The 25378-nt window shown below is 40.1% G+C and overlaps 1 protein-coding gene across 1 annotated transcript in view; it reads left to right on the forward strand.

The window, feature by feature from the left end:
- The window catches only part of cftr (CF transmembrane conductance regulator), a 150171-nt gene that overhangs the window by 102219 nt on the left and 22574 nt on the right, over positions 1-25378 (forward strand). The window contains exons 13-20 of the mRNA XM_073059522.1: positions 1768-1854; positions 2549-3296; positions 5174-5302; positions 7155-7192; positions 11997-12262; positions 19153-19232; positions 21534-21684; positions 23586-23813. Coding sequence (XP_072915623.1) covers positions 1768-1854; positions 2549-3296; positions 5174-5302; positions 7155-7192; positions 11997-12262; positions 19153-19232; positions 21534-21684; positions 23586-23813 — 1727 coding nt within the window. The remainder of the gene's footprint in view (positions 1-1767; positions 1855-2548; positions 3297-5173; positions 5303-7154; positions 7193-11996; positions 12263-19152; positions 19233-21533; positions 21685-23585; positions 23814-25378) is intronic.

The following is a 25378-nucleotide window of genomic DNA, read 5'->3' on the forward strand; positions in this document are numbered from 1 at the left end:
ATACCTCAGGTGATAAAATGTGGAGCGTCTACACCTGATGCACACGCCTCAAGGCGTGGGGACAACACTTCAGCAGCTGTGAAATGAGTGAATGTAATCCTGACGCAAGGTTTTGATCAAAAACGTCAACTGTTCTCCTGAGACCACAGGCTTCCTCTAGCATGGGGATTCCCATTAAGCAAGGGGTCCTGGACCCCAGGTTGAGAACCCCTGCAGTTTGCATTTTTTTTTGTTACAAGAAACTGGAATTATTTTAATACTTCGGACATTCAGGGACATTTAAAAGCTGTTAAAATTGAAGTAGAAAATTACATACAACCTCCTCAATCCTCTAAGAAAGTGAAGGTGCTGCACACCTCCATTGTGAATGCATCTCTGTGCTGGACCCATAACAGATAATCTGATACGTTAATGTCCAGGAATTTAAAACTGCTGGCTGTATCCACTGCCGAACCACCAATGTAGCAACACAGAAACATAGAAAATCTACAGCACATTACAGGCCCTTCAGCCCACAATGTTTTGCTGACCATGTAACCTACTCTAGAAGCTGCCTAGAATTTCCTTACTGCATAGCGCTCTATTTTTCTAAGCTCCATGTACTAAGAGACTCTTAAAAGACCCTATTGTAATCACCTCTACCACCATCGCTAGCAATGCATTCTACACACCCACCACTCTCTGCATGAGAAACTTGCCTCTGACATCCCCCTTGTACCTACCGGTAGTTCCACACAGCAAAAAACTATGCCCCCTTGTGTTAGCTATTTCAGTCCTGGGAAAAAGCCTCTGGCCATCCACACAATCAATGCCTCTCATCATCTTATACACCTCTATCAGGTCGCCTCTCATCCTCCGTCGCTCCAAGGAGAAAAGGCCAAGTTCACTCAACCTATTGTCATAAGGCATGCTCCCCAATCCAGAGAACATCCTTGTAAATAGATAGATAGATAGATAGATAGATAGATACTTTATTCATCCCCATGGGGAAATTCAACTTTTTTCCAATGTCCCATACACTTGTTGTAGCAAAACTAATTACATACAATACTTAACTCAGTAAAAAATATGATATGCATCTAAATCACTATCTCAAAAAGCATTAATAATAGCTTTTAAAAAGTTCTTAAGTCCTGGCGGTAGAATTGTAAAGCCTAATGGCATTGGGGAGTATTGACCTCTTCATCCTGTCTGAGGAGCATTGTATCGATAGTAACCTGATTTCAAATCTCTTACTATCTTTCCTTTCGGTTAGTCCTGACGAAGGGCCTCGGCCTGAAATGTCGACAGCGCTTCTCCCTATAGATGCTGCCTGGCCTGCTGTGTTCCACCACCATTTTGTGTGTGCTGTTGTTTGAATTTCCAGCATCTGCAGATTTCCTCATGTTTGCTCTTATAGACTGACATATGTTTGCCTTCCTTCCCCTTCCTGAAGTCAACAATCAGTTCTGTAGTTTTACCGATGTTGAGTGAGAAGTTGCTGTTGCAAAACCACCTGGTGTGTAATTTTGATGCAAAGCGGGGCTACTCCAGCTAAACCAGTCCCTGCAACCAAATCAGAGAATCCATCAGCAGATTAAACTGACAAATCTGGTGCTCTATTCTGTCAATGTCCATGTTTTGAGCATCTAATAATGTTCTGGACTTTACTGCAGCTTAAACTGTTAAATGCCATTGCTTCTGAATACCACAGCAGGCACTGACTGGCCAGTGAGATCCAGCCCATTTTTGACTAACCCGTTTTACTTTATTTCTATTTGTCCATAGGGCACTGTATAAAGATGCTGATCTATATCTACTGGATTCACCATTTAGTCACCTAGATTTGACAACAGAGAAGAACATTTTTGAAAGGTATCTCTAAGAAGATTGCACTATTGAACCCAGTTTTTAAATAATTTAATAGCTCCAAATCCATTAAAAATAAAACAAAAAGTTTAACTGAGATGTAGGTTCATCAGTGTATCACTTTCATGGTGTAATATTAATGAGATCTGACTTCTGTGAGTCAGATCACTCACTTGCTGATGCTATTCAGAATCAAGTGCATTATATAATAAGTGTCAGATAAAGCTGACCCAAAGCAGATTATACAATCAGAGAATCTGAATCTATTGTGCTTCCAACTCACAGAACCACCAGTTGAGCATTTAATCTTTTATGTTCATTTTCATTCTGCATCAAATGACTCACAATTCTTTCATTTTGGATCAACATACACCAAGTGCTGGAGGAACTTAGCAAGCCAGGCGGCGTCTATGGAGGGGAATAAGCAGTCAACATTTCCGGCTGAGTCAATTGTTTATTCCCCTCTTTAGATGCTGCCTGACTAGCTGAGTTCCTCCACCACTTTGTGTATGTTGCTCAAGATTTCCAGCATCTGCAGAATCTCTCTTGCTTATATTTAAACCAAAGTGCATCCACATATGTTAATGTAGAGGATATATTATTTGTGTATAATTCATAATAATGAATCTTTCACATCTTAAACAAAGTCTCATTGTTCTAAAGGAAACAGAGGTGATTTCAATTTATGCTTTTTTAACAGCTGTCTTTGTAAACTCATGGCAAACAAAATTCGAATCTTGGTGACTTCAAAACTGGAGCACTTGAAGAAGGCAGATAAAGTTCTACTTCTGCATGAGGGCCACTGCTACTTCTACGGAACCTTCTCTGAACTTCAGGGTGAAAGGCCCGACTTCAGTTCACAGCTGCTGGGTTCAGAGGATTTCGACAATTTTAGTGCTGAAAGAAGAAGCTCGATTCTGACCGAAACCCTTCGCCGCTGTTCTGTATCTTCAGGAGACGGGGCGGGTTTAGGTGGCTTCAGTGAAACTCGGAAAGCATCGTTTAAGCAACCGCCAACAGAATTTATTGAGAGAAGAAAATCCTCACTTAAGCTCAATCCACTAACTTCAAACAAGAATTTTTCCCTCATACAAACGGCTTTGCCGTACCCACAGACAAACGGGGTGGACGATGGCGACAACGAGCCAGGGGAAAGGCGCTTTTCCATCATTCCTGAGAATGAACTGGGGGAGCCCGCACAGCCCCGCAGTAGTTTATTCAAAAGCGAGATGTCATTTCGTTCTCATCGTCGCCAGTCTGTTCTGGCTTTCATGACTAACTCTTCCACAGCTCAGAGTAAAACTCACTTGCGCCGTAGTGCAGTACGCAAGCTCTCCTTAGCCTCTCAGACCAACTTTGCTTCTTCAGATATTGATATTTACTCAAGGCGTCTATCTGAAGATGGATCTTTTGAATTTAGTGAAGAAATAAATGAAGAAGATCTAAAGGTATGTTGAAAACCCCAGTACTGAAAGCTATAACTTAATGTTTACCATAATAGAGGAACAAAATGATAAAAATAACACAGCAATGCAGGTATTGCATGACATAAGAACAGATTCAAAACTATTCTCTATGAAGATGTTAAATTAAAAGGTTTCTCGGCTTCTAGTTCCACTTGCCCCTCCCCCCCAGTCACTAATTTCATGAAGAGTTAATTAGTTGAATGAAGAAGTTGAATAGTTTAGGAAAAATAATATTTTGTGCAAAACAAGTGTTGAAGCTGTAAGGTATGCCTAAAAAATCCAAACGGGAACATTAGCAGTTGGACAGGGATGGAGACATGAGGAAAATATTTCTCAACAATTTCAGTCTGAAGATATGTAGCTAATGAGAGAATAGATGTTACTTACAGAGTTTGGGTTATGTTACTGAACTGTTTCCTCACATGTACCAGAGAGATTAGATTAGGAAGGCTCGTCATCCAGTATCTAAACAGACATAGGAACGACAAGGAGGTCATTTAGTTCACCAAGTTTATTTTGTCATGCATTCAGACCTTGACCAATGTTTCCCCTAACTCCATTTCTTTGCTTTATTTCTGAGCAAAATTAAGACAAATAGATGGAGTTAACATAAAAAAAAGTTAGCTGAGTTAAAAAGAAATACCTGCAATTTGCCCTGACAAAATGTGCATTGATGGATCTTTATAGAGTGTGAAATGTTGCAAATCAATTAATTGGTTTATTGGCAGTGGGGGAGCTGCATGGCCCCAGTCAAAGCGGGGACTAGGCGCTAAGCTGCAGTGTCGCCTGTTTGCAGCCGCCGGGGGAGGCGTCAGAGTCAAGCGCTCGGCATCCGGACTGGAACCGGCGCTGCTCCCACACACCGCCCCCCCCACCCCCCATCATGTTAGCTCGGCAGAAGACAAACTGTATCGTATTGGACCGCAGATTGCCACAACATTCATGGACTCAGGGATCTGGAATTTTTTTTGTGTGACTACTACTATCTTATGCTATATGTGTGCTGTGCTGTGTATGACTGTTGGTGCAGTGTTTGCTCCTTGGCCCTGGAGTAGCGCTGTCTTACTTGACTGTATTCATAGGAATTCATGTATGGTTGAATGACAACTAGAGTTTGAACTTGATACAGCACAGAAATAGCCCTCCATGTGCTTGCCAATCATCATTTGTATTAATCCTAGCTACCAGCAATTGGAGTGTAGCCTACGTTGTTTTGGTAATTTAGTGCTTGCCCAGATACTTCGTAAATATTGTGATAGTAATTGCCTCCATCATCCCTTAGACAATGTATTCCAGTGCAGGAAGCTGAGGGGTAACCTGATAGAAGTATATTAATTAAGAGAGACATAAATAGGTTAGGTGGTATGATTCTTTCTCCCAAGATGGAAATGTCAAACATGAGAGGGCATAGGTTTATGCTGGGGGGGTGGGGAACCTTTACAAGTTTCTACCAGAGGGTGGTAGATACCTGGAATACGCTGCCAGGGGAAGTGGTAGAAGCAAATACACAAGCAACATTTAAGATGCATGAACAGGCAGAGAGTGGAGGGATTACAGACCATGTAGAGCAGATGGAATTAGTATAAATTGACATCATGGTCGACACAGGCCTGGTGACCAAAGGCCCTTTTCCTATACTGTACTGTTCTACATCTTGAATATCTACTTCAAAATCCTCTTGTTTGCAACCGACTCCAATAGCTTGAACCGACCTTCCTGAATGTTGTGACATGATAGCAGTGAGTTTTTACAATTGTATTGCGGCAGGTGGAATTTATCTAGATTTTCAAAAGTCCTTTGATGAGGAACCTCATTACAGACAGACTGAATATCCAGAGTATCTTGCTGTTTTCCTTTAGGAATGCTTCGGTGATGATGAGGATATCCGTAATGTTACTACAACATGGAGCACTTACCTCAGATACGTTACACTAAATCGCAGCTTGGTTGCTGTGCTCATCCTTTGCCTTGTTATCTTTTCAGCTGAGGTAAGATAATAAGCAGAGTGGCAGTAGACTTAACATACTGTGCACTTGTCCAACAATTTCCTTCTCTTGGAGCTGCATCATTTAAATTTTGTACATTCAGTGAAATATAAACGCATTTCAGACTCTGTAAGGGAAAATGCTGCTTTCTTCAGCCATGAGGTATAAATGGTGTCAAACTAGAATCAAAAGTAAAATCTTGCAGGATATTTATATCTTGGATAGTAAAGGGTTTTGTATAAACTTTTCTTATACTTAGAGATACAGCCCAATGAGTCCCTGTTACACACTAATCCGTATATTTTTGGAATACGGGAAAATTTAGAGTTTGTAATACAATGAAGAACACGCAAAATAGATGCAGGACTAGTCTATCTTTAACCTCATGCGTGCCCTGGCATTCATTCAGTTCATGGCTGTGCCAACACATTCCTGCACTAACCCTATTTTCCTATCATTAATATCTAAAATATATATAAAATATCCCCTGCGACTGGGACTCCACAATCTTCTTGAGTATAGTCACTGCTGAATACATGACAGGAGGAACCAATGAGCATTGATAGGTACAAGATATTGATATGACTAGATTTCAGCCTTTACAAAGCAGAAGTGACAACGCTGTGAGAATTTTTGCATTCACTCCGTTTGCTCATGGATGTTCTAGGAGGAATGGCACTCAAGAACATTTTGATGGTTTGTGCTTTTGCAGCTTTGTGGCTTACAAAGTAATGCCAAACGCGGCCCTAGGAACAAAACGCACCAGTGAACTCATACAAGTGTGTTCTCGGTCCGCGATTCAATCTCAAGCTGATCTGTTTTTAACCATGAGGATACAGTTCAGTTTGAAAATAATCATTGAAAAGTAATCAGATATGGTCAATCTCAAGTTAACCATTTCTAAAACATGGTACTTCAAGCCCAATTTGTTAGCAGTGAGACTTCACCTGAAAATATTATTTAGGGTGAGAATTTGAACAATTTCTGTTTTTAAGCCTCATTGAAGAGGAAGGGGGTTTGCTAAATCAGGAGTGTCCATAACCCGAAGAATCCTGAGAGGACCAGGCCTTCTCCAACTATTGCGATAAAAAGGTCTCCAATAGCCATGAATCCCCAAAATTAGAGATGGAAGAAGCCCTCTGGCTATTTTAAATCACAAATAGAAGATGCCTAAAATATAGGTCTCTGGATTAAGCACAATAACCAACAAATTAGAAGATTAAACATGTTTTGAACCAGAAATACACTTGTAACAAAGATCAATATAAACCCCATTGTCAGCAAAGTTACTGATGTTCTTAAGCAAAGTGTACAAGTAAATTCTACTTTTCCAGTTCAATAGGTTCAACAGGTACATTTAATGTCAGAGAAATGTATACAATATACATCCTGAAATTCTTTTTCTTTGCAAATATCCACGAAAACAGAGGAGTGCCCCAAAGAGTGTTTGACAGTTATATGTTAGAAGCCCAAAGCCCCCCCAACTCCCCCCTCCAACGCATAAACAGCAGCAAAGCAATGACCCCACCCACCCCATCAGCAAAAATCATCGGCGCCCCCCACTGAGCACTCAAGAGTGTAGCTAAGCATCAATAAAGACGCAGACTTGCAGTACCCCAAAGACTACTCGTTCACCCGGTATTCGACATACCACAGGCTCTCTCTCTCCTTACTAAGGGAAAAAGAGCTGTCCCCGTTTCTTACAGGGTATGGCTTTACTAATAACTATTAATACACAGAAAACATTTGTATTCAACTTGAGCTTAAGCAGTTTATTTTCACATGATCAAAAATAAATCTTTCTGTGATAAGATGTGCTGTGGTTATTGTTAATATCTTCATTGTTTCTCTAAAGGTGGCTGCTTCCTTGGTTGGACTTCAGATAATCAACGGGTGAGTAGAAATGTGGTTTGCAATTTGTGGATTATTATCTCAGCTCTGTTGGCTGATGTCATCAGGACATGAGTCAGACACAATATAGGTCGAGAGCACAAAGAAAAAGTCAGCATAGCAGGTACTTTGTCTGGCTGATTTGTTTGTACAATAGCGAGCACTGTTAGAAACTTTTCTCACAGACCAATTTTTAATATTTTACTTGAGCAACTTGTAATCATTAATGCAAATGTCTTATCTGGAGTAGAAGCTTGACCAGAATAAATGAGTCATTTCTTTCAAGGTGTGTTCAGTGATTTCCTCCTATCTTGAATGAGTTAACACCTATGAACTTTTCTTGACAGCAATTATCTCTAAAGTTCGTAAATTCTGAATTTACACTTTGCTGATTTCTTTAAATATTCTATTTTGAAACAGCTTAGTGCAGTGTTACACTTGCAAGTCCAGTGGGAATAAATCACACCTGTTTCTTTTTTGTTCCAGTCAATGTGAACGCTTCCTGTCTTAAATTGCCCCTCTGTAACAAATGTTTCAACCTCAGTCATTTACAATAGTCGCCATTTTGGCTCCAGTTTTGACTTCATTCGAATTGGTTGTTGTGTTCTGTCTTCTCCCGTACTCCTTTAGCAAAACTCTTTCCACACTGTGTCCCTTTTGAAATCGTAGTATACCTGATTGCTGCAATAGATTTGATGTTTATTTTTCATTAACATGAAAAATAATGCATTCTGATCGGCACTGAGAGTAAATGATAAATTTGTGCTTTATTTCATTACATTGAGACTTTCTCTCCTCAAGTAGGCAATTGTAATTAACCATGTCCACCAGACGTACTGAGAAGAAACCCCATAAGCTATTTCTAACCTATGCATTATTAAGTAGATCCTCTTCACAATGAGGTGGCCACTGAGTGTATGCTTGTGGTCTTCTGCTGCTGTAGCCCGTCCGCTTAAAGGTTAATCATTTTGTGCACTCAAAGATGCTCTCCTGCACACCACTGTTGTAATGTATGGTTACTTGAGTTACTGTCATCTTCCTGCCCCCGTGAACCATTCTCCTCTGACCTCTCTTATTATGAAGACGGTATCACCAACAGAACTGCTGCACACTGGATGTATTTTGTTTTTCACACCTTTCTCTGTAAACTGTAGAGACTTCCATGTGCGGAATTTCCAGGAGAGCAGCAGTTTCTGAGATATTTAGACCACCATATCTGACACCAACAATCATGCCACAATCAAAATCACTCAGATCACATTTCTCTCCCATTCTGATGTTCAGCCTGAACAATAACTGAACCTCTTGACCATGTCTGCATAAATAAACTTGTACAGAGTTAATTAATATAAGTATTCTTATTCAGGGCTGCAGTATCAGTTTGTGCACTTCATTCCAGTGGTTTGGCTTTTGGCACTACGCTTGTAAACTGAGTGCAATACAGCAAGTAATCTCAAATTATTCCTTTTTATTATTGACATTAATACTTATGTTAAAATGTCCCCCTTTAGAATCTCAGAAACAATTCCATTCACATCAAGTTTGTGCTTAAACAATCTGCACACTGACTGCGTGTTCCCAGACCTCACAAGCTGTGAATGAATTATGAGAGTTTCTCTCATGAGTGAAAGCACAGGAACAATTTGTTCTGCGGCAATTATTGGGTTTAAATTTCAAATAGTTCCGGAACTTAGATACATGTAAATATTCTGCTGCAACATGTCAGAAGTGTGTCCTGTAGAATGGCCTTGACTTGCCCCCGAGTTGTTGGTTGATAATATTTTTCTGCAGAATCAACCAGTTACTTATCAAAGGTCTCAAAGGTATATTTAATGTCAGAGAAATGTACACAATATACATCCTGAAATGCTTTTTCTTCGCAACCATCCATGAAAAACAGAGGGGTGCCCCCAAAGAGTGAATGACAGTTAAATGTTAGAACCCCAAAGTATCCCCCCCCCCGTGTGTAAGCGGCAGCAAGCAACGATCCCCCCCTCCAGCAAAAAACAAAGCATCGGCACCCGCCACCGAGCACTCAAGAGTGAGCAAAGCAACAGCAAAGACACAGACTCGCAGTGACTCCAAAGACTGCTTGTTCACCCGCTGTGGTATTTGAAATGCCGCAGGCTCTCTCTCTCCCTAATAGGGGGGAAAGAGGTGTCTCTGTTTCACAGTGAGGGAGGAGACGTAACAAGCAACTTGCTGGTTTATGATATTAAGGTTCTGTTGCCTCGCCTTTTCTGAGCTCTGTGCCCTAAGATCTCCATCTCCCACGACACACCGATCTCCTGCCCGGACACAGACCTCTGACTCCCCCGTCTTCAGAGCCACGAAATCTCGAACCTCTGAAGACGAGCCCTTGGCGTGCCGAATAACAGCCAGTTGTAAAACCCCGAAAGCGGGTCCCATTCCCTCAAAGAAATATAGTCAAAGAACCATACTTACAGGTGATTTGTTTCCAATAAAACAGTCATTTTGTTTTCAATCTTTTATAAAGAGTTAAAGGTACACTGGAGAATCTAGCAATTATAAGAAATATATTTCAGATCCATCAGAATATTAACATTTGGTTGTGATTCTGTATCAGAGATTCTATTAGAGTACTTAACACCACATTAATTTGCACATAGACTCTTCCTGAGCTATATAAATGGCCAGTTCATCTATATTCAGTGGCCACTTTATTAGGTACAGTAAAGTTATTTTTTTTTTTAAATTACAACTTTAATTAATTAAGATGAACTGCCTTCCACATTCCATCATTTGTATGATCAATAAATATTTTCATATACTATATAAAAGTTAACTGAGTAATGTCCCTGGATTTACGTGGCAGATCCGGCAAAAAGCTTGCTAATTTGTCCACACCATGGAGATGGTGTGTTGGATTGTGCTGCAATTTTTGTTTCTCTGGTCGTGATCCCAAAATCACAAGTGCAAAGCATTAGGTTTTCAGTGAAACATACACTGATATTCCACTTATCCCATTAAGGAGATGTGTGAATTGGCTGTTATGATTTCTAACCCTAATGTGGGTGTCGGCACTCTGTGGAATTAAAACCTGTCCTCTGCAGGGAATTTCTATGTTTCTGGATCCTTCCTGCACTAAATATCAACTGGACCACTCCTAATCACAGATAAGGTTCGCTCTGCACGCATCTTCAACACGGAACGTTATGCCCTTCAGTTCTTAGCAAATTAATCTTTTCTGCGGCTGAGCTGCAGCATTTGGAGTACCTGCAGGAAGAAAGGCCAACAGAGGCATCAGTCTTTTGCTTCCAAAAAAAAAGAAAGCTTATTGTGGAGAAAGAGGCCATTCAGCCCATCGTATCCAAATCAGTTGGAAAAAAGATACCCTCACTACTGGGAGTACAGTGGCACATCTAGTAAAGCTCTCCTCTCAACTGCTCTAGAGATGCAGGTTCAATCTTTGCAACTTGTGATATCTGTAACATTATGGACTTTATTGAGATACAGCAGGGAATAGACCCTTCTGGCACTTCAAGCCATGCTGCCCGGTAATTACCCAATTTAACCCTAGCCTAATCAGGAGACAATTTACAATGACCAATTAACCAACCAACTGGTATGCCTTTGGAATGTGGAAGGAAGCAGGAGAACCTGGAGGAAACCACGCGGTCACAGGGGGAGAGTGTACAAACTCCGCACAGGCAGCAGTGGGAACTGAATCTGGGTTGCTGGTGCTGTAGAGCATTGTGCTAACCACTACACTACCATGCCACCTCCTCTCTCTGGCTGCGATCACGAAGAAGGCACACCAACAGCCCATATTTTCTTGGGAGTTTGAAGAGATTTTGTATGCCAACAAAGATTGTAGGAGATTTCTACAGATGTCCTGTGGTTATCATTCTGACTGGTTGCATCACCGTCTGCTATGGAGGCTCCAATGCACAGGACTGAAAAAGCTGCAGAGGGCTACAGACTCAGCCATCTCCATCAGAAGGATTAGCCTCCCCACCGTCATTCAAATTTCATACCCATTTAAGACTAGACTCCCAATTAGACATGGTTATCCACACTGAGAATAGTTAATTTAGCCAAGCATGGAGATTTACAGTAGGTCAATATTGAAAAGGCTGTTAATAATGTCTTGCAAAACTCGTATAACAATGCTCAGAGAAATGCTGCATAATTCAAACTTTGCTGGATTGATTATAGTGATCTGCCACCTTGACGTTAAAATATCTATTAAAAGATATTTTATATAATTTTCCTTCCAATGCTAGTGTGAAATATCAAAGCATGTATTTAAGTTCATTTCTACATGAGCGCACACTTTGTAATTTTAGTATTTTTCCCGAAGGGTCAAAGTTGAAATCTGTTAATGATGTTGAATAATGAAGGTTTATTTAGGAATCATCAAGAAATTCAGAATTGTCAAGCCTTTTCACATTGCTTCACAACTTGATTTTAGTTCTAACTAAACATGCATTAATAAATAACCCTTCTTGCCCACTTGTACATATTTAGTGGTGGTTAGATTTACACTGAATCAACCAATATAACACTCATGTTATGATATGGACTTGTCCGTGCCAGCCTCTGGGGTGTAAACGCACCGATTCTCGGATAACAGTGTGGCTCATTTAAAGATTCAGGCCCACTCTGCTTCTTGGTGGCCATGTTTTGGCACCAAGATTTGGGTACCATCTTCGCATAGGCCTCTCGTCACAACTCAAGGACAGTCAGTTAACACCGCTTCAAGCTTAATGTGCAAAATTGCTGATAGCCTGTCAGGCAAAAAATAACAGATATTTTTCTTATAGTGTTTGTTTGATTATTTCAGGTTAAAAGAAAATACTGGATCAGCAACTAATGACACCTCAACCAGCCTCTCCAACCTTTCTATATTTTCTAAATTTATTACCAATGAGAGTTATTATTACATATTCTACATCTATGTGGGACTTTCAGACAGCTTCCTTGCACTTGGTGTGATTCGAGGACTCCCTTTGGTTCATACCCTTGTAACCGTCTCCAAGAATCTTCATAGACAAATGTTACACTCAGTTCTCCAAGCACCCATGACTACATTCAACAAGATGAAAGCAGGTAATATCGCTATGTGATGGTTATAATTATATGCATAAATTGTGATTTTGGATGGAAGTTCTGGATTTCATTTATCAGATCTTTGAGAGAAAAAAAGGAAAACTGAAGGGATGTGCTCCTTAATTGAGATTCAGGTGATATCCATTGGAAATCTAACCTTCACTCATATGCTATTCAATGCAAGAGATGTTGAGATACATTCTAGAATGTGCTGGGACATATCATCCGTGAATTAACCTGGGTTCATCGGGTGTTTCGGGTTTTTCAACATCAGATACTCTTGTCCAGACGATCCAGCCAGGATTGATCAGGGGTCCCAACAGCGTTGATGCACAGCTCACACTGCTTGATCCATAGTCATATGCAGGCTCACTCAGCAGCCTTTGTGGTGGTCCTGATGGCTCTTTTCTTTCTAGCCCCTGTAATGCCAAGGAGAGAGTAGGTTCTGCACAGTGAGCAGCCAGAAAAACCTCTAAAACAGTGTGGACTACGTCCTCAAACTGCAACCGCTTCCTCCGATGGCTTAACCCACTAGAGTTTTGCTACTCTGCCTAGGTTGGGAGTTTCTGACATGTGGAGGTTCAGGGCATTGTGTGGTGACTCCAGGCCAGAATCTTCCTGCATCTCACCAGTAGTAAATCCTGTGAGCTGTGTTGCTCTCTCCTGCTCCAGGCATTTCACCTTGGCCTGGTGTATTTTTAGGCCACACATACTCTTGCAGACCTTGCTGCAAATGTGTCTCTCACTTGTAATTGGTGGTCCATTCGCAAAAGTTGACGTTCTTAGGTCCTTCCTGGTGGGTTGCTCATCCTCCCCACCACCTCGTGCTCCCCTGGAAGTCTGTCAGTAGCTTTTAGGGTATCTTCCTCTTGGAAGATGCAGCAAAAAATACCAGTCTTCAGTGTGTTTGGTACCTTATAACTTACACAATTGGGAATCATACATTTAGTGTACTTTCCTGATTAGTTACGCATGCATTGACATGGGATTATTTGAGGTTATCGTATCAAATGATCCAATGCTTTCAAGAATGGTTCGGGGAGATCCACTGACAGGCATTATTACTTACTGTTGTAGTTTTACAGTAATTTTGATTAAAGCGTGGTTTTTAAAATTTACTATTCCATTACAGTTCAAGACAAAGGATTTCATCCTGGGGAAATTATTTTGACTGTGTTGGATCATTAGCAAAAGGTTTAAAAAGTGATGAAATGACAAAATCAATAGCTTTAGAGAAAATGATTGAAGGCTGGTCCAAACTTTTTAATTGAATAATCTAGCAATAAAAGCAGGGAAATTAGCATTTTGATATGATGGTTTTAATTTGAAAATTTGTTTGATATGGCTGTGCTTTATCTTTCTGTATGTACCATATAAATCTAACAATGTCTTGAATTCTGAAACCAAGTTAAAGGGCAGGTAAATGAAGGATAAAATTTACAGTTTAATTAATCTATTACAAGAAGCAAGTGTCGAACTGTCTTGCAAGAATGGCTTTTATTCCCACGATCAGCAATTAAGCTAAAGAGGAGTCAAAGTTGAACCAATGGCCTTAATAAATCATCTTAGAAAAAAAAAGTTCATTCAGAACTAAATTCATAAATCTACATTTAATAGGAAGCATGTTAAGTGGCAATGTGGGAGAGTCTACACTACAAAGGACTTGTGTCTTAACTGGTGTGAGTGAATTTTCTACTACATTGAAGCTGACAAACAGAGCATAATGTTCTGTGATAAGTAACATATTTCTACAAGTATTTTTGTAATGTTGGATGATAGGGTAGAGGGGATGGCAATGAAAGGGAAGGGAATCATTAAATTTGTGCATTACTGTGAGCAAAATGTCAGGCTTCTGTTTATTAAAACTGAACTATAGATGCAGAGCCAGAATTATACTAAAGCGGAGAGTCTAGAACTTTGAAACCAATTCTCATAACAGTGGTGAACTACATATACCTGTCTGGACTGCTCCTGTGGCTCCTCCCACAGACCCCTGTATAAAGGCGATTGAGGCCTGAGCCCGGCCTCATTCTCCAGGATGTAGTGTTGTTCATTCTTCCAGTCAATAAAAGCCGATATCTCGCTTCTTACGTCTCAGAGTGAGTTATGGATGGTGCATCAATAACAGCCCATTTTATAATTTACTGAGTGATTGAATTCTAAATGAATATTTGAGCAAATGAATACAATACGTAGATCTGAATTTCATTCCTATGTTTAAGTACTTTACTTTTGGATGACAAAAGGTGGAATCTATTGATAACCTGGTTGGTAATAGATCTTAAGAGAATGAATTTGTTGAAAGTCTATGAGATGGATTTTTAGAGCAGTTTGTCATTGAGCCTACTAGCAGAACAGCTACACTGTTATGTAATGACCTAGAAGTGATTAAGGAACTTAAGGTAAAATAACCCTTTGGAGGAGAATGATCACATATGATTGAGTTCACCTTGAAACTTTATATGGAGAAAGTAAATTCTGACGTAGCAGATTTCAATGGAGTAAAGAAAATTACAGTGGTATGGGAGAGGAAATGGCCAAAGTAAATTGGAAGGAGCTGCTGGCAGGGATGACAGCAGAGCAGCAATGGCGAGTGTTTCTGGGGAAAACGACAAAGGTGCAGGATAGATGTATTCCAAAAACTCAAATGGCAAAACAGTACAACAGTGGCTGACAAGGGAAGTCAAAGCTCATGTAAAAGCAAAAGAGAGCGCATACAGCAAAGCATAAATTAGTGGGAAGACGGGATTGGAAGCTTCAAAAGATCAACTAAAAGTGTCATTAGGAGGGAAAAGATGAAATATGAAAGCAAGCTAACAAACAATATCAAAGCGGTTAGTAAAAATGTATTCAAATATGTAAAAAATAAAACAGAGATGAGAGTAGATATAGCACCACTATCAGTGTGCCAGATGTTGAAGGATGTGCGGGAAGAGAAGTGAATGCAGTTACTATAACAAGATGAAAGACCCAAGGGTATATGAGTCACCTGGGCAGATGAACTGCACCCTTGGATTCTGGAAGAGATAGCAGTAGAGACTATGGAGGCATTAATAATGATCTTTCACGAATCATTGGACTCTGGCATAGTGCCAGATGACTGGAAAATTGAAAATGTCACTCAACTCTTTAAGAAAGGAGGAAGGCAGCAGAAAGGAAATTATAGACTAGTGATTGGGAAGGTGTTGGAGTCAATTACTAAGGATGAGTACTTGGTGACATAGGACCAGATAGGACAAAGTCTGTATGGTTTACTTAAGGAAATATCTTGCCTGATGAACCTGTTGGAATTCTTTGAGGAGATTACAAGTGGAATAGGTAAAGGGGATGCAGTGGATGTTGTATATTTGGACTTTCAGAAGACCTTTGACAAGGTGCCACACATACATGAGGCTGCTTTCCAAGTTTAGAGCCCATGGTATTACAGGAAAGTTACTGGCATGGTTAGAGCACTAGCAAATTGGTAGAAGACATCAAGTGGGAATAAAAGGATCCTTTTCTGGTTGGCTGTATGTGACTAGTGCTGTTCAGCAGGGTTTGGTGTTGGGACTACTTCTTTGTATGCTGTATATCAATGATTTAGTTGATGGAATAGGTGGCTTTGTTGCCAAGTTTGCAGATGATACAAAGATTGTGGAGGGGCAGGTAGTGTTGAGAAAACAGGTAGGATGCAGAAAGACTTGGACAGATTAGGAGAATGGGCAAGAAAGTGGCAAATGAAATAGAAAGTTGGAAAATGCATGGTCATGCTCTTTATAGTAGAAAAAATACATCTGCAGACTATTTCCTAAATGGGGAGAAAATCCAGAAATCTGCGATGCAATGGAACTTAGGAATCCTTGTGCAGAACACCCACAAGGTGAAGAAGGCAAATGCAACATTTCATTTCATTTCATTTCAAGAGGTCTAGAATACAAGAGCAGAAATGTGATGCTGAGGCTTTAGAAGGCTCTGATGAGGCCTTAACTTGAGTATTGTGAACAGGTTTGGGCTCCTCATCAAAGAATAGATATGCTGGCATTAGAGAGGGTTCAGAGGAAGTTCACAAGAATTATTCCAGGAATGGAAGGGTTATCATACGAGAAACGTTTAATAGCTTTGGGTCTGTACTCACTGGAATTTAGAAGGGTAACGGGGGATCTCATTGAAACCTTCTGAATGTTGAAAGGTCTAGTCATGGTAGATGTGGAAAGGATGTTTCCCATTGTGGGGAAGTCTAGGACAAGAGAGTGTAGCAACAGCACAGCCCCAGGAGCGTCCATTTAAAACAGAGATATGGAGAAATTTCTTTAGCCAGAGGGAGGTGAACTTGTGGAATTTATTACCTCAGGCAGCTGTGGAGGCCAGGTCATTTGGTGTATTTAAGGCAGAGTTTGATAGGTTCTTGATTGAACATGGCATCAAAGGTTACGGGGAGAAGTCTGGGTAGTGGGGTTGAGGAGGGCAAAAAAGGATCAGCCATGATTGAATGGCGGAGCAGACTCGATGGATAATCAAAAGTTTTCCAATTATAGGATGCAGAGAGAATTGTTTTCTTCTGAAAGTTGTATTTTAGCAATTCATTTTTACAGGAAAGTACTTCACACCTGTATAAATATCTCTTTTGAGGTACCAGTTACCTTTAAGTAAATATTCAAGCATGAATATGGTATTCTCTTTATCTATGTGTGTTTGTCCCAGCATAAAGTCTCAACTAGTTAATGTGCGCTAAGTTTAAACATCTCATTGTAGTGTAAAAGTGGGATAATGTGGCTGCCCAGCTATGACTGACATAGCCTGAGAAACATTCAGCTTGTACATTGAATGGGTGGGCATGTTCTTTAAAGTGAATAATACGGTAGAGGTTGTATGACCAGGCCATATTGTGTGAGCCTAAAACAAAGTGATATGTGTGCAGTAAAAAACAATATTCCTGACTGGAACCTGAGCATCTTACACCATTCAAAATTGGCTTGTTTAAATTTGTGTAGGAACTAGAAGATTAATTTAATCCGAATCAGTTAGAAAGTATGTAGAATACAGAACAGCACAAATTGGTACGGGCTGTTCAGCCCACAATGTTGTCCTAAACTTGAAACCTACTTCAAAACCAATCTATCTCTTTTCTCCCACACATCTCTCATCTTTATTTCATCCAAATATATACCTAAATATCTCTTAATGTTCCCTAATGCATCTATCTCTACCACCATCTCGGGCAGTGTGTTCCACGCACCCAAAAACCTACCTCCGCCATTCCCTCTATACTTTCCTTCAATCACCTTAAAATTATGCCCTCTTGTATTAGCCATTCCCACCCTGGGAATAAGTTGCTGGCTGTCCATTTTACCTGCCTCTAATCATTTTGTGTAACTCTTATCAACTCACCTCTTAGCGTCCTAAAGAAGTACATTCTAAAAAGTATTCATCCAGCTGGACTGACTAGTATAACTACAGTCCATAATCTTGGGGCTGCAATTTTGTGATTGTAAATTGTGCAAACCTTTTTCACTGGGGGAACTTCCCTGGTACTACGTTAGGAATTGATCCATAAACTGTGGATCCATGATCCACAGTGAACAGTTAACTTGTAGATTGTGTTTTAAAAAAAATCTTTTTATTAATTTTAAACAAACATAAATGAAACATGAATACAAAGAGCATGAGAGTACATAATTAATAGGTTAAGGTATAAATACAAATAGATGATAATCCATATATAATAACCTCCCAAACTCATAGTAGTTACAAAAATGGAGTAATTAAGAACCCCCCCAAAAAAAAGGAACAAACCTAACCAACATGGGCCATTGCATTATATCAAATATACACAGTAGTGTCAATAACTCTGCACCTCCATCCAAATAATTAAGGATAATAAAAGTAAGGTCTAGGAAAAGTCAGTTTAGCTCATATGAAAATGTTAAATAAATGGTCTCCAAGTTTCTTCAAATTTAACTGAAGGGTCAAAGACAACACTTCTAATTTTTTCTAAACTCAAACAAGAAATAGTTTGAGAAAACCACTGAAATATAGTTGGAAGATGAATTTCTTTCCATTTCAATAAGATAGATCTTCTAGCCATTAATGTGACAAATGCAATCGTCCACCAGGCTGAGGGGGGTAAACAACTATTATCCACCACTGGTAAACCAAAAATTGCAGTAATAGGATGCGGTTGCAATTTGATGTTCAGAACTGTTGAAATAGTACCAAAAATATATTTCCAATAATTTTGCAAACAGGGTCAAGACCAAAACATACAGCCAGGAGTATCAGAAAAAATTAAGAAGGAATGGGAAAAAGAACTTCGCTGTCTTATATCCACTGAGCAGTGGGAGAAAATTTTATAATTAGTCAATTCTTCTTCTATTTGTGCTAAACATGCCCTAATATAATTTAAGGTTGTACGTAGGGCTCACATGTCCAAGGATAAACTTGCTCGATTTTATTCTTATGTTAATGCAACCTGTGACAGATGTCATTCTGAAGTCGCTTCATTGACCCACATGTTTTGGTCTTGCCCCTGTTTGCAAAATTATTGGAAAGATTGTGTTTTATAGGATTACTTTTATATTTATATTTATTATGTTTTTATTTTTTATTGTTTTTTTAACGCTGCATTGGATCCAGAGGAACAATCACCTCATTCTCCTTTACATGCGTATACTGAAGAATGGCAATAAACAGTCTTGAATCTTGAATCATTTAGAAATTACAAAATGGTATTTATCTGCTTCAGCAATGTAGATTTATACTGTCTATTGTGCCTATTGCTGTTTGATAAAAATATATGCATTGCCATGCTATTTAAAGCAACATTTGACTAATTTCAGTGCAATAGAATAATAATTCAATCTTGCTTTGTGAAGCACATATGTTTCAGAAACTCTATTTATCTAAAATTACAGGCAGGATTCTAAACCGATTCATCAAAGACACTGCCATCATTGATGATATGCTGCCACTCACTGCTTTCGACTTTGTGCAGGTCAGAGAATTACAGATAAAACTCAATATCTAATTCCTCAAGTGACTTACCTGTTCAAAACTGGATTCATATCTAAACTGTGTAGCCTCGCCAATGAAATTATTTGTCTATTAAGCCAGAATCCTGAATAAAGTTAGTTCCAATCCCAAAATGGCAAAATTTGAATTTAAATTCTGTTAAAAAATCCAAAATACAGTATTAAACTGTCCCATGTTGTTAAGAATTGCATGTACCTGTCCTTTTTATCAATCCAATAAACTCTTTACTTACTTTCAGTCTACAAAGAATTTAAACAATCACAATGTGAGCATTAACAGATTTAAATGTTCTCTACCAAACTGCTGGGAAACCCACAGAAATGTATCCTTTTTTTTTGCCTGGTATTAAGAATGCATTTTGTTTGTGCAAACAGACAAGCTATACAAATCCAGATAACTTCAGAGCAAAGTTTGCTAGCTTTGCCCTATTACCCACAATTGGCACCTGTTGTCGCTACTCTCCTGACCTTAACTCATCTGAATCTACCTTCGTGATACAAGAAGACCCCAGATGAAGATGGGGAATTAAACAATGTATTGGGTAAATGGTTTGCCCAGATCATATCATACCCATAAAATTTCCTCTAGAAGCCTTTCATAGCTCTCAAATAATTTAGAAGTTTGCAATTATTTCTGTGTAACTTAAAATATTTCTAATTTATTAAAATCATAAGCAAATCATATTTTTTAAAATTCCCTTTTCCATTGATTTCTTCACAGTAATTCCATGATTCCTATTGAAATTTCTGGGCCTTTCAGGGCAAACCTGGTGCAGGAACCATGAATCACTGCCTCAGAATTCAGATTTGGCTGGCAGATCTGAGACAGTCGGCTTGGGCTTCTGCATTCCCGTGGGAGCCCTGAAACGAAGTAGTATTTGTGTTGGGACATGATAGATATTTCAGGCAGAATGGTTATCATTTCCGAGCAAAAATCAGACCAAGTGATCTACAAACCACCAGAATACTCAAAAATATCACAAACATAGTCTTGGTGGATTTTTCTCCCTGCCTGATTATACACAGTGCTTAATATGCACCTAGGAGGAGAGAAGAAATTAAAAAATTAAATGACAGGGAATGATTAAAAGTAATGAAGCAGTGAGGCAGATAAAGAGAAAATCAGAAGCAACCAAAGCAATTTGATAATGTAGAGAAATCAGAAGTAGGAAGGAATGTGACCACACACTCTGAAATACGATGTCCAATGGCGCTGGAGACTGATCTGCATCAATAAGACTAAAAAGTCTCGTGCAGCGACTCTAACAAACCACTGCCGCTGCTGGCGACCCCCATAGATTGTATCCTTGTGTGACATGCCCTCCAATCACCCCAGTAATAATATTCCACAAAGTCGAAGAACTATATCCGGTTATTTATTAGCCATTAGCAAACTATCAATCTTGTGGTGATGTAACTTAAGCGTAACTAAACAGTCAACAAAAGATATAGCATCCGTTGGTTCCCAGTACTAAACTGCCCAGAACAAAGCATGAACGTGTAACTTATTCCCTTTCCTTTTACCACGCCCCTCCCAACTCACGTGACCGGTTACCATAATAAACACGCAACACAGAAGGCAATTCTGATAGAAAATAAAGGCACGGCTCCTACAACTCTCTTAGCTGAGTAGTTTCTTGAAAGCACAGGGACTACATGGATCAGATGAGCAAGGGTGAAGTAAGACATTTATGTATTATCATTTATAAGTAAATAAACACTGTCTAATTAACTTCAAATCGTATTTATTTTAGAACATCCATAATTTGTCAACATTTTTCTTCATCATTAATGAGTCAAAATCCTGGAACCTCAATCCTAACACAATCCTAAACCCTCAGTACTGATGCAGTGCAAGGTCTAGAAACTTCTCAATGAGTCTTAGAGATGATGTTCATTGTCCTGACTTGTACCCCCCACATCACTTGAGTAAAGAGGAATATCCACATGGGACCTAGAGTGGAGAGGGAGAATGGAAGTTTCATTTTGATGTCACTCAGTTGCAAAGAACCATCCCTCGGGAAGAAGAAGCATGTATTGGGCAGGGAGACCTCATCGAATCAAACCTGGGCTAACTCTGGCCAAAGGCCGTAATAACTAGAAATATCGGAGCAAATCAACTATGTCCCTTGATCTAGATGATTTAATCTCTAGAAACCACCAAAGAGTTCAAAATCTTAACCATTTAACCGTTACTTACTGTGTATCAGATGTTAGCTTTGATCAAAGAAACACAATGTAACGATTTTGCATTCCATTTACAGTTGATACTGATCGTTGTGGGTGCCATCGGTGTGGTGTCCGTTTTGCAACCATACATTCTGCTGGCTGCGGTTCCGGTGACTGTTATTTTCATTATGCTGAGGGCTTATTTCCTCCGCACCTCGCAGCAGCTGAAGCAGCTGGAATCGGAAGGTATGCGTAGAGTGAGCAAATACAGATCTCTGCAGTCGTCCCAATAACAACAAAATCATCCGCATGTTAAGGACATTGTCCTGTGTCCTGATCAGTATATTGTTAGGGAACCTTTTGCCCCAAAAGTTAACAGTTCGGCAAAGTTTAAAAAAAAAAGTAATCCACAACATCTTCATAGAGTCATAGACTCATAGAGCACTACAGCACAGATATAAGCCCGTTGGTTTACCTACCCTGTGCCAGCCTGCTCCTAGACTGGACCATAGCCCTCTACTCTTCTCTCATCTATGTACATATTCAAATTTTTCTTGCAGTTGAACCTACCTCTACAATGTACTGTGGCAGCTCATTCCATACCTGTACCACTCTCTGAGTGAAGAAGCTCCCCCTCAGATTCCCCTTAAATATTACACCTTTACCCCAAATCTATGACCTCTAGTTCTAGTCTTGTCCAGCCCGAGGAGAAAAAGCCCGCATGCATTCATCCTATCTATGCCCCTCATAATTTTGTATACCACTCTCCCCTCATTCCCCTGTGCTGCTGGGAAGGAAGCCCTATCTTATCCCAGAAACTCAGATCCTCAAGTCCCAATCACATGCATGGAATTTTGGGGACCTCATTTGCTACCCAACCCCGCTCTGGCACGTACCTCAGTCTGCCTCCGCCATTCCCTTTGTCATAGAGATAGGGAGTGGAATGAGCCCTCCAGCTCGTTAAATCTGTGCCAACCATCAACCTACCGGTACATTATTTGTACAGATCACACATTAGTCCCTTCTTGCTACATGTTCTGTGTGTAGTGGGTGGGGGATCCAGGAAGGGGAAGGGGGTGAAGATGTATGATGGGGGCATGGGGAAGGGAGTTAAGGGAAAGATGATAAAATGGGAGGAAGAGGGGAAGGGGGAATGTATCTTTCAGTGTGGAGTGTTATTTAAACCAGACAGAATTTGAAATGTTGCTCCTTTCGCCTGCATTGGGCTTTGCTCTCCAAGGATAGACAGGACAGTGTGTTTCCTTTTTGAATTATGTTAATATATCTAAATAGCACACCCTTATTTTCTGGTTAGCTATCCACCTTTAGAAGTTCAGGTTGGTGCTGTCTTGAAAAGAATGATAAAAATATCAATAAGGTATTGATACAATGAGGTATGAACAAGTTAGGTCTTTATTCTTTGAAGCATAGAAGGTTGAGGAGGGACTTGATGAGGTATTTAAAATTATGAGGGGGATAGATAGAGTTGACGTGGATAGGCTTTTTCCATTGAGAGTAGGGGAGATTCAAACAAGAGGGCATGAGTTGAGAGTTAGGGGGCAAAAGTTTAGGGGTAACACGAGGGGGAATTTCTTTACTCAGAGAGTGGTAGCTGTGTGGAACGAGCTTCCAGTAGAAGTGGTAGAGGCAGGTTCGGTATTGTCATTTAAAGTAAAATTGGATAGGTATATGGACAGGAGAGGAATGGAGGGTTATGGGCTGAGTGCAGGTCGGTGGGACTAGGTGGGAGTAAGCGTTCGGCACGGACTAGAAGGGCCGAGATGGCCTGTCACCGTGCTGTAATTGTTATATGGTTATATAGGTGTGTAGTGAAGGACTGGAGAGTGAGTGAAATGTGTCGCTATCCTCAGATATGGTTGTCCCACTATCTGATGCCAATGTGCAGACTGGGAAGTCTTTTGAAGATAATTGTATAGTGCAATCCTGCCATTTCACCGCATTTAACTTATGATTTTCTCAATGGTCATGATGCTTGACAACTCAGTAAACAGCAGACCCAAAAAAAAATTATCAGCAAAATGGCACCTTACTGAACGGGAATTTTCTACCATAGCCTTAGCTGTGATCATTACTGAAGTAAATTCAGATGAATAATAATATCAGAATATATTTGTTTTTGGTTATAGCTCGCAGCCCTATTTTCAGCCACCTCATCACATCACTGAGAGGCCTGTGGACAGTGAGAGCATTTGGCCGACAGGCTTACTTCGAAACACTTTTCCACAAGTCTTTGAACCTCCATACTGCAAACTGGTTTCTCTACCTCTCAACTCTGCGCTGGTTCCAGATGAGGATTGACATTGTATTTGTCGTCTTCTTTATTGCAGTCACTTTCATCTCCATAGCAACACACGGTAAGTTGGTGATAATAACAAAATAAAATAAGCAGCACATTCATCAGCTCTGAAGGGTAATGATTGGTTCACGTTTCATTTCTGTACTTTTCATCAGTAATCTGCAGACCTTAATTGATGCAATTAATCTTTATCTTGCCTGTATATTTAGAGCTCTAGATTATAGTGTAATGGGAATGTAATAGCTCTTAGAGACCCTTCTTTATTATAATCTTTTATAATGAGGCATATACTCCAGTGAACACTGGCACTTGTGAATCTGTGCTACCCTGCCATCTATGTTCTAAAGTAGTCCACATTCACAAGTTAGGAGAAGATTTATGTGGTCATTAAGCTGGTGTTATAACATGGGTATAGAACACTGAAAAATCTTGGGGGAATGCTGCCGACTGGCATATTCTCGGCTGCAGGAGTACGTGCTGAGGGACACACTCAAACTCGGTGCAGCCACCGCAAGGGCCCGGTAGGGAAGGACCACAGTCTAGGGTCCTTCTCCCGTGGGAGTTGAGGGGTAGGGGAGTGGGGTGTATACCCCTGAACAAGTGTATGTAAATATGAAGTTACAGAGTGCCACCTGGATGGCAAAAGTGTGGGAATGTAAAGACTGTAATGGAAACATTTGTAAAGGACTGAGAGTCATTGAATGGTTCATAATTTTATTTTTGAATAAAGTATATTTTGTTTAATTTTTAAAAAAATCTACATATTGCATCAGGAAACCCTCCTGAACACACCTATCAAACTCCACCCCATCTAAACCCCTTGTGCTAAGAAGATGCCAATCAATATTAGGAAAGTTAATATCTCCCATCACAACAACCCTATTATTATCTCCTTATCTGCTCCTTGATGTCCCTGTTACTATTGGGGGGGGGGGAGGTCTATAAAAAACCCCAAATAGAGTATTTGCCCCTTCCTGTTTCTGACTTCTACCCACACTGACTCAGTAGACAATCCCTCCATAACTTCCTCCTTTTCTGCAGCCGTGACACTATGCCTAATTAGCAATGCTATGCCCTCACCTCTTTTGCCTCCCTCTCTGTTCTTTTTCCTCCCCACTCCAAACCTCCCCACCAGGATATTGGTACCCCTCAGTTTCAAGTGCAACCCGTCCTGTTTGTACTTGTTAACACCTGCCCCAGAAGAGGTCCCAATGATCCAAAATTCTGAATCCCTGCCCCTGCTCCAATCCTTCAGCTGTGCATTTATCCCCCACCTCATTCTATTCATATACTCACTGTCGCGTGGCACAGGCAGCAATCCAGAGATTACTACCTTTGAGGTCCTGTTTCTCAGCTTCCTTCCTAACTCCCAGTATTCTGCTTTCAGGACCTCCACACTTTTTCTACCTATGTCGTTGGTACCAATATGTACCACGACCTCTGGCTGCTCACCCTCCCATTTCAAGATATTGTGGGCACGCTCAGAAACATCACAAACCCTGGCATCTGGGAGACAAACTACCATCCTTGTTTCATGGTTGTGTACTTCATTGCCTACCAAAAAAAAATTCTAGCAAATTCCAAGAAAAATCTCACTCCGCCAAATTTTATTGAGAATGTCTA

The sequence above is a fragment of the Hemitrygon akajei genome, chromosome 10 (genome assembly GCF_048418815.1).
Source record: "Hemitrygon akajei chromosome 10, sHemAka1.3, whole genome shotgun sequence".
In the NCBI taxonomy this organism is placed as follows: domain Eukaryota; kingdom Metazoa; phylum Chordata; class Chondrichthyes; order Myliobatiformes; family Dasyatidae; genus Hemitrygon; species Hemitrygon akajei.